This window comes from Triticum aestivum, chromosome 4D (assembly GCF_018294505.1).
Source record: "Triticum aestivum cultivar Chinese Spring chromosome 4D, IWGSC CS RefSeq v2.1, whole genome shotgun sequence".
NCBI classification, from domain to species: Eukaryota; Viridiplantae; Streptophyta; class Magnoliopsida; order Poales; family Poaceae; genus Triticum; species Triticum aestivum.
In genome coordinates, this window is record NC_057805.1 from 99,241,828 (window position 1) to 99,251,984 (window position 10,157).

At 43.2% G+C, this 10,157-nt stretch overlaps 1 protein-coding gene and 1 long non-coding RNA gene across 3 annotated transcripts in view; both read right to left on the bottom strand.

The window, feature by feature from the left end:
- The window catches only part of LOC123099737 (uncharacterized), a 7,078-nt gene extending 4,297 nt beyond the window's left edge, over nucleotides 1-2,781 (bottom strand). For both annotated transcript variants that reach the window (XM_044521839.1, XM_044521838.1), the window contains exons 1-2: nucleotides 2,480-2,781; nucleotides 418-864 (exon numbers count right to left, since the gene is read on the bottom strand). In XM_044521839.1, the coding sequence (XP_044377774.1) occupies nucleotides 418-481 (64 nt within the window). In that variant the 5' untranslated portion in view covers nucleotides 482-864; nucleotides 2,480-2,781. The remainder of the gene's footprint in view (nucleotides 1-417; nucleotides 865-2,479) is intronic.
- Nucleotides 2,782-3,773: 992 nt separating this feature from the next.
- Nucleotides 3,774-9,094, bottom strand: LOC123096484 (uncharacterized). Its single transcript, XR_006446623.1, has 3 exons — nucleotides 8,923-9,094; nucleotides 6,280-8,781; nucleotides 3,774-6,174 (listed from the first exon to the last, which is right to left on the bottom strand). It is a non-coding gene; the product is annotated as an uncharacterized lncRNA (long non-coding RNA).
- Nucleotides 9,095-10,157: the final 1,063 nt, after the last annotated feature.

Below are 10,157 nucleotides of genomic sequence, written 5' to 3' on the forward strand. Positions count from 1 at the left end.
GGAGGGGACCAGTAAAGTCTCCACGCTTCTTGTTTTTCAAAACAGTTTCATGCACTATGTGATAATACAGCTGTTTTCTCTGCCACATCTTCTCTCCACGGAGCATCAGTTCTAAACACTGATCGACGGCAATCTTAATTTGGAAAAAGAGCATTTTTCTGAAACCACTCCTTGCAAGGGCGATAGCCCTAGCAAACACCATATCTCTGGTTTCTTATCTTGTTAACTCCACCAGTTTGTCGAAAAAAACTATGTACTGAATATCACCTTCTAAGGTGGTAGGTTTAAAGTAGTCGATGCGTGGAGAGGGATCCTGTCGATAAAGCAAAGACAAACATGCATGGCCAAGGCTTGAATTGCGGTGCACTTCACAAAACTATTACGTGCAGCAAATTTTGTACTGTAGGAGATATGTACCTTGTGGAAGAAGTGCGCATAGGAAGTCGCAGAGAGGCCATTGCTCATGGCATCGTAGCAGCATGGTGCGGTGAGATTGGGGTCAATAAGAAGCTCGTCCTGCCTGGCCTCGCTCTTGAAGAGGGTCTCTTCTTTAGTGTAAGACTCCTTTGCACGGTGCATCTCCACACGAACGCGAAAAACGTCATCCTTGGTGCACAGTGGCTTCACCAAATCCATTGTCTCCCCAAGAATCGTAGCCGAAGTAGATGCCATGTAATTTTGTTCCTTGTCTGATAAGAATTTGGCCAACGCTTTATTGTAACTTAATCCATGGTATTCATCCGCCTTCATCTCCCCCTTGTCTTCTTGCCAACGATATTCCGAGGGGATATCCCGGAGCTCGGCATGACCATCCATGAATGTTTGGACTGTATGTAAACTTGGAGCCAGGATTTCCTTCTCCATCTATGATCAGCGAAAGGGAAATTACAAAATTTATTAACACAAAACAGCACAAAATATCATTGCTGAGGTTTATACTCTAGAGAATAAATAGTGAAATCATGATTAGAAAAGGCACAAATTATTACATTGAACATTTACTGAAAAGTTCAGATTTACATTCTACCAAAATTTGCAAAGTTGTAGAAATTGTGGCGTCGAGAGTCTGCTTAACCAACTCCCAAAGCCGCCCTATAGAGACGACCAACTCCTGTCAAGCACCACATTAACCCCAAGTGAACAATCAAATTTTCATGGCAACTATGGGGAGCAGTCACCTGCAAAGGACTAGCTTTTTGGCATTGACCCAAGTGGATGTTAATCTGGCATCAGAACTGAAAGTACTTGGCTAGTGAGGCTTGTCTAGAGAAGGCTAGAAACTGGCAAATGGCCGGGACGAAACTACAATCTGGCAAAAGGTTGGACTGGCTGGAGCAAGAGGGTTGCTTAATGCTTTGTACTAACTCCGTCCAGGTTTATAAGGTCCACACGTATTTTAAGAAAAAGTTTGACCGTTAATTTGATTATTGATAATATGCGTTAAATGCCACAAAAAGTACTCCCTCTATAAACAAATATAATACGTTTTAGATCACTACTAAGGGAGTATATCACTGGATATACCTTCCAAAGAAGTTCCCAATGGTATATTTTGGTCATATAAACTCATATTTTTTGATCAAGTTAATGATCAATTTTTTTTCTTAAAATAAGCGCGGGGATTATATAAACCCCAAACAGAGTAGTACTTTTTATATTTTCCTCTGCCCTTCCCTGCTGTATTACCTTTTTTTTCTCTTGTTAATATAATGAAAGCAACCATGTTTGTTTCCATCAGAGAAAAAGACCCTACATATGAACTACAGATTTTGTGCCAAGAGAGCAAAGTGGTAGCAAAGACAGCTCTAGCGGAGGAGACGCGACATTCTCTATCCGCCATCCAATCTGCTTAGCCTATTAGCTGTCCCTCGACGGCGTTGACTCTCATTCTCCTCCCTTGCAATGTTCAGGATCCCCGCAAAAGAAAAAGGGATAAAATCAACTCCACAAGAAGAAGATGAATGAAGGACGAAGGTACCTGGTCTAAATGCATCAGATCTGATAATTTGTTTCCTTGTTTACATAATTAATTTATTATTGCACTTTGCTGCCTTTTACTAGCAGGCACTAATTCTCTAGTTCATATGTATGGAAGATATTGCATATTCGGGTGGAGTAGTACAGTAGAAAGCATTAAGCAATCCTCTTGCTCTGAGCAGCCTAGCCATTTGCCAGCCTAGTCTGAACAAGCCTCCCTAGCCATGCATGTAGCATCACCTAAGGCCTAAGCTAGCTATGGCTCTGATAATTACAAGTAGAGTACTTAGTTTGCATGATTGGCTGCCAGAGTTAGCGTATACTCCATATAATATATATGCACAAACAAACAGGCAGAATAATAATACACAAATAATTCAACTTGCTCATCAGAAACAGCCATTTTAGTTGGAGCTTGCTCCATGGACGGTTATGAATAATGTGTGCATACATATTGGCTACTTAGTTCAGATGGATCGCGTAATCGACAGACAGGTTGTACCTGGCTGTGCTGTCTGGGACGACAATGACGAACAGTCGCGTCTCGATCGGCGACGCCGCAGTCAATGTCGTAGACGGTGCAGATGCAGGTGCAGGTGCGGCGGGGCTCGATCTCGTTTCAGTCCAAGGAAGAACCAATTCTGGACCGCCAACACAAAGTTGTGGCGTCCGGCGGTAAGTAAACCCAGATTCGGGTAGGGTACTGATTTAGGGGCTGGAGTCAGGTCGTGAGAGGTGTGCAGATTATCTTCAACACAAGGGGAATTCCTTTTTTTGAGAAAAACACAAGGGGCAATTTTGCAAGCAAAACGGCGAGACGACCTAAATGTTGTGGCCCATTTTATTAAGGATGGGCCTCTAATGGGTTGCATAACTATACCATAAATATCCCTGGCCCAAAAATACCGCCGCGTGTCACATCATCACTTAATAATCCAACGTGGTGCCTTGTCACCATGTTCTTTCTTTTTAACAAAGTACGCCTGACACTTGCATACACTCATCCCTATGAACGCACGCACACCCTACCCCTATGAGCACCTCCGAGAGACCCAGCCGTCATAACACCTTAAGATTTACGAAGTCACCACAGGAATGAACATCGCCGGAAAGACTGAAATAAATCCAGAAAAATGCGTGCGCCAATGCAAGTCTAGGACTTGAACCCTGATGAGCTGGGAATACCACTACGGCGGGCTTATGCCGGCCTGAACCTTATATTACCAAAAGTGAAGCAAGTACAAAGAGAGTAGAGAGTTACAAGAGGATTCGGAGGAGAAAAAAAAGAAGATACATGATAGCTATAATCTCGCAGCTAAATGAGACAACATGGTCCCCCAATCCCGCATAAGGGATTGTTTGTCGGGGTTTTTACATCTGTGAGACCAGAGAAGAAGGTCCTCCGCAGCATTATCAGCGATTAGGTGAATGCCACGATCTTCATTCCTAAAAACCTTCACGTTGCGACGTTTCCAAGTCACTATGTTCTTTGAAATAATTGTTTTCTGTCATAAAATTTATGTCACCTTGTGTTGAAGTCGTTTTTTCAAGGAAAAAAAACAGGCCAATTAAGTGCTCTATGGAAGAATAATGACGATTTTGGAGCATCACCATGACGGAAATATTTTGCTATAGATGCAACATATCCATGATGAAACAGTTCTCGTCATGGAAAATTGATTTCCATCATAGAAATTCATATGCATACATGTTTATCAGACGACTGATGTTTATTGAGTCATCATCCCTCATGTCTCAACTTCACGCATACAACCTTAGTTTGGGCAGATATCGCATACGTGTAAATTTTCTGCTTGACTGAAATATAACGGTTGGTACAAGCCAATGATTTGGACTCTAGTGTGCCACATGGTAATGAGATCTCCATGGTAATCATAGGGTAAATGCTGCAACCTGCTACTAAGATAACATACATTATTTGTAGAAGACTAGAGATAGGATGATCTGAACTCTGAAGTCGCCGCTCTAACAACCACATTGGCCTTCGGAGCGGTGTAAAATGCTCCATGAACCGATAATCTTCAGTTGTCCCCAACAAAAATATATGCCGCTTGTGGACGGAAGCAAGCCTCACACACACAAAACAAACGTTGATCCTTCACTTAATTTCTCATGACAATGGTTGTTGGTTCTGAACAGAGGCTGTTGAACTAACTGGAAGGGCCATCAACCTTTCAGTCGACACAGGACTGTCAAAAAACGTCTTACATTATGGGACGGAGGGAGTAACTGACTTCACCAGATCTATATATGACTGCACATGTATGAAATGCCAGTTCATCCTCAAACTCAAGCCAAACCAACAGCATGTGAAAGGCGCACTGCTGATTAATGTATCCTGTAGTTTACAATATCTGAACCACCCAGTTGACTACCAACACATTGCAGCATATGAACGGCAGCACAGATGCATGTGAGTCGGACATTTTATCTTCTGCACATGGGGGAAGAAGGTTCAGATAAGCTGGCAGTGGCAGTGCATTCCTGTGTTATTCATGTCCCCTCCTAACTAACTTGACTGACTAACTGGTCATCAGCTCAGACCCACCGGCCCTGGATTGGGTCTATGTTCAGAGCATAATGATAATAGAATAGGAACAGACAGTCAAGGCATCCAGTCGGATTAAAGAAATTGAGATAAGCGCATAGCCAGTTAAGCATACACCATTGATCAACCAACATAAGCTGCCAACTGAGCAGTGAAGCCCTGGAAGGTCTCATCCTCCTCTTCCAGGACCCCCCTGAGATCCAGAAATTTTGATCTGCCATGGTGATGGTCGAGCTCGCTGTGGCTGGATGGTTCGTGTCTGTCTGCCTTTCCAAGCTCGCCGACCCTGTGATACAGCATGCAAAGGACCGGTACAAAGACCAGAAGAATTTTGTGGCCAACACCGAGAAGCTCAAGTGGCGACTCGAGCAGATTTCAGAAGCAATCAGCCGGGCCAAGGAAAGGGAAGTTGATGATTCCAAATTGCAGTCGTGGATCCAGAGACTCGGAGATGCGGTTTTCACAGCAGAAGATGTTCTTGATTCCATCAAGTATGCAATGTTGAAGCACCAGGTAACGATCGAGCCTGTACTCAAGCGTTTAATTTCTCCTAGCAAAGATGCTTCTGATTTCATTCCCCAAGACACAAAAGACGCTGAAGATTTGACCAAAGTCATCATAAAGCTTGACAGAATTTCTGCAGAGATGAGTAGCTTGTGCTTCTTGTGTGGGCAAGATGCTACACAAGGATTGGTGCCTGATCAAGCTCCTGATTGGCGGGTGACCACTGCGTCCGACACACAACCAAATCTGGTTGGTCGGCAGAAAGAAGCAGATGAACTCATGGCATTTTTACTCAAACCTGAACAAGGTAATGAGAAAGTCTCACGTATTTCTGTTGTCGGAATGGGTGGTGTTGGGAAGACAGCTCTCGTCCGGGAAGCTTACAACGATAGCAGAACAGACTGCTTTGGAGTGAAGGTCTGGATCTGTGTATCACATAGAGCCAGCATCACAAGGGTCTTGATTGACGCAACCAATGCTGCTTCCAAAAAATTACTGCTTTATCGCCATCCTGCGCCCGACAAGGGCACCATCAAGAGTATGCTGGCAGATGTTTTGAAAGATAAGAGATTTCTCATAGTCCTGAATGACATATGGGATTAGGATTTATCAAGAAACATACTGGACGCATTCGATATGCCATTTAGTCAAGCACGTGAAGGAAGTAAAGTCATACTCACTACTCGAGACCCAAGCATAGGAGAAGGAATGAGTACAGTAGGGCCAATTCATGTTCACGGCTTACAGTCTGAACATTATTGGCAACTGTTCAAGGAACTTGCATTTCATAACAAAGACCCAGAAGAGTATCCAGAACTCTTACCCATAGGCGAAAACATAGCCGAAAGGCTAAATGGCTTGCCCCAGGCAGCAGACATTTTGTCAGGCGTTACGGTCAGACTTCAATGCTAACCACTGGAGGGGTATTTCGAAAAGGAAAATGTATCAAATGGGAGCAGAGAAGGGTGGCCTCATGGCCACACTGAGATTAAGTCATGAACAGCTGCCAAGAGACCTCAAGGAATGTTTCGTTTCTTGTTCTCTCTTCCCAAAAGGGCATGCCTTTCGAAAAGAAGAAATTATCCGTGTATGGATGGCTCTCGGATATCTTGATGGCCCTGGAGCTGGAGTGCAAAGAATGGAAGATACAGGAAACAGTATTTTTACTCAGTTGCTGCAGAGATCCTTCTTCAAGGAAAACAATGAGGCACCAGGAACATACATCATACCTGAACCATTCGATGAACTTGCTGAATTCTTATCTTCTGGTGAGTACTTCAGGATCGAAAAAAGAAGCGAATTTGATGATGGGCCAATAAATATCCCAGAGAGGGCCCGTCATGTTTACCTTGATATCAATGATCTTGCAAGGGCCTCTGGAAGACTGAGTCGAATTACTAATCTGCGCAGTCTTGTGGTAGTCGGTCAGATATCCTCTGGCTCACAGAAGTCGGACTTGATTCAGACCCTTAAAGAACTTCTTATAGGGATGAAGTGCCTGCGCGTGCTGATGGTCTCCGAGCCTCTCCTAGCAGATCTTCCTAAACTGAAGCACCTCCGTTACCTTGAGATCCATGTTGAGGAAAATTATGGAAATGCGTCTCTTCCAGAATCTATATGCAAGTTATATCAGCTGCAGACATTGATCAGAAGGTTCTGTGGCAACAAATTGTCAATGCCGAAGAATTTCAAACAATTAATCAGCCTGCAGTTCCTCGAAACTGAACCGGAAGCAGTATGCACAATTGCTGATATTGGAAAGTTGACTTCCCTGCAAGAAATTAATACCTTTGAGGTTGGCGATAATGATAATTTCGGCATTAGTCAACTGGAAAATATGAACCAGGTCCGTGGTAGTCTTTGCATCAAAGGACTTGAGATGGTGGAGGGCAAGGATGAGGCTTTGAAGGCAAAACTAGGCAAAAAGGAGTATATTGAAACATTAGATCTACGCTGGAAGCTTGTGAGCAAGGAGAGAACTGAGTCCATGATGACTGCTCCTCACGAAGTGCTGGAAGGCCTTCAGCCACATTGCAATCTTAGCAAGCTCATAATAAATGGCTACACAGGCATGGAACCCCCAAACTGGCTGAAGGGGGCCCCGGCCCAGGAGCTAAATCTGAAGTGCATCGAGCTCTCAAATTGCAGTGGATGGAAGGACCTTCCACCTTTTGGCATTCTACCATACCTCAAGGTCTTGCATCTAAGGCAGATGAGATCTCTGCGGCGGATCGGGGAAGAGATATATGGCCAAGACATCCCATCTGGATTTCCACAGCTGCATGAGCTCTTGTTTGAAGGCCTCTGTAATTTAGAGGAATGGTTCTTGCCCAACAGAGACATCCAGTTACTTCCCAAGCTTCGCAGTCTGTCCATAACCAATTGCGGCAAACTGAAGGGACCCCAAGCCCTTCCATATTTATTAGAGAACTTGCCATCTGTGTTCATCAAGAACTGCCCCAACATCGGTAAAGACTATATCCGTCCCTCTATGACCATTGGCAAGCCAATATTGAAGAAAGATGTGGAATGCATCAGGACTAGCCCTGTTTATTGTCAAAAACCTGCATCCCTGAAACGGAAATTTGCTGATAGATCATGGTGAAGAAACTTGTCTTGTCTCATTTTCCTTTATGGTGTGTTAAAAAATATATTTTCCATGTTTTGTTCCTGACATTTGTCAACAATCTGATTGCAGAGAAATGTTCGCCAGAATAGTTCGACCTCAGGGACAGATATCGAGACAGACGAAAAGCTTTGAATGTTGCTTCATGATGTCGGACTGCCTTCCATGTCATCGACAACAGAAGACCATCATTGGAATACATCCCTGCACCAGGAACCAAATTATCAGTGTATTTTTCTATTGTGCCTTTTCCAATCAAGTACTTGTTTGCTCTACAGTTTCGAGCAAGTTCTAATAAATTTATGTATTGAACTATAGGATGTTATATCATAACCATTATGTTCCATGGTCCCACGTTTCATTTAACAGACAATCGCGTTTTATCCTGCTAGCTTCAGTTTCGTCTACAATCTGCAATTAATTTTCAAGTGATTTCAATTAATCTCCTGTTGATGGTTCCTGCCAGTAAACCATGCTTATTGATTATGGTCAACATGTATAGTAGTTACATTTCAGGCAAGTGAGGAAGATCATTGAATAAATTATGAAAAATAATAATAATAGCAAAAGTAATATACCACATGAACGATTTGGTGAACTAAACCATGCTCAATGATGCTAAAATAAGGTGACGGCAGTTCCTCTATGAAATACTCTTAACTGTATGGACCAGATAATTCATGGTATGGAGGAGAACTAAAACAAGGTTTAACATAACTACAGAAGTGCCATAGTAGACAGGGTGAAGACGTCCTTGTTCTCGGGGTAAAATGTACGGCGGCCGCCCCCAACTTACATAACATATCCACCTGCATAAACGAGTTTTATCATATTCGCTGGTTGGACAAGACAGAAGGAGACAACTTAAGGTGAGTGCAAAACAAAGATCTTGCAAAGCTGCCACTGGCATGGCGCCTCCAGCAATGCAGAAGCTCGGCATGTGCGGGTGGCACTGGTAGCGTGCGACTCATAAACGGGTAAATCGTCGAACAGGTCGTGTGCACACACAAATACCAGCAGATTACAACCCTCGCACGCACTCCAGCGCCGTGGGATCACTCACTCAAATAGAGTGGAGTAAATTATGCGGTCCTGTGACAGATCCCTGGTGGTGTAAGGTGAAATTGATGGGTAAGAAATAAGAATTGGAACAGCACGCGCATGGGCTATACAATGGTGAACTGATAATGAATGGGTCAGGAAGTAGAGAGAAGGGGAAGCAGTTGCCGGGGGAGGAAAAGCTTACGGGTTTGGATGGAGAACACTCCTTGCCCCGGAGATTTCTTGATCCATCAATCATCAGTGGGTTTAGGTGCACACTTCTCGCCCACAATAATTCTTTCTTTTTTCAATAATGAACACTCTCGCCCACTGTGGTGCTACGGAGAACCCTTCGGAAGTAACTAAAAAATTTTAGGGAAAAGGTCGTGTGCACAAATGATGATTTTGCACATTTAACCCCTCTTTAAAGAACTATAATCGACGTAGGCAAGAACGTCCGCTCTACTTTTCTCCACCCTCAATCGCTGCTTCGGGTCGCTAAACTTGTTTTGATACATAAAAAGTCTAAAGATGATACTCTTTTAAGCTATCAGCACTAAGTTCAATATATACTTTTCATTGTATGCCCAACGGGGACTTTAAATTCACTATGCTCCCTAATTTTGAAGCTCTCTCGATTAAGGTGTTTAATTTTGAATTTAATTCATGATTTTGATTTTGACGGATTTCACTCGGTTGAGGTGTTCAATCTTGAATTTGATTCATGAGTTTGATTGGGTTAACAATTTCCTAAATCAATCGGCAGCAATCAGCCTATAAATATATATCAAACCCATGCATCGTCTAATCACTTAGCAAAAGAGAAGCGTCACTGTAGCGCCAATATATTACATGTGACCACTAGGGCAAGAAACTTCTTCATATACGTGTTGGTTGATAAGCAGATAACATAGAATCACACCGCCGGAAAGGGCCCATCAAGACACCGCATGAAAGAAAACACACACTTCATCGGCTTCCCCATATACCCCAACCACATGGAAGTTTTTTTTATGAAGTTCTAAAGACCTTCACCGGTGTACAATTCTAAGACATAGGTTAGGGGTTAGGGTTTCCATTAGGAGAGAGAGAGAGGGAGGGAGAGAGACGAAAGGATAGCTCAAGGTCAGGGTATTTTTCGGCCGCTCGCGAGTCGTGGCAAGATGAGCCAAGCCCGAGTCAAAATTTTCATCATTTTTATTTGGCGAGCCGAGCCAGGCTTGGCTCATCTTTTCAACTGAGCTGAGGTGGCTCTTACCATGTTTGCCACATGGTATGCATTTATATTTGTACGACTGTGATTTGCATTCTCAATTTTTTTTGACACCGTGACCGTAGAACAATAGTTCTACGGTATATTTTCATTAATTAAAATATTTACAAGAGAATAAAAAAAGTGAAATACAAATGGGCTACAATGCCTCAACCAATGCCAGTGGG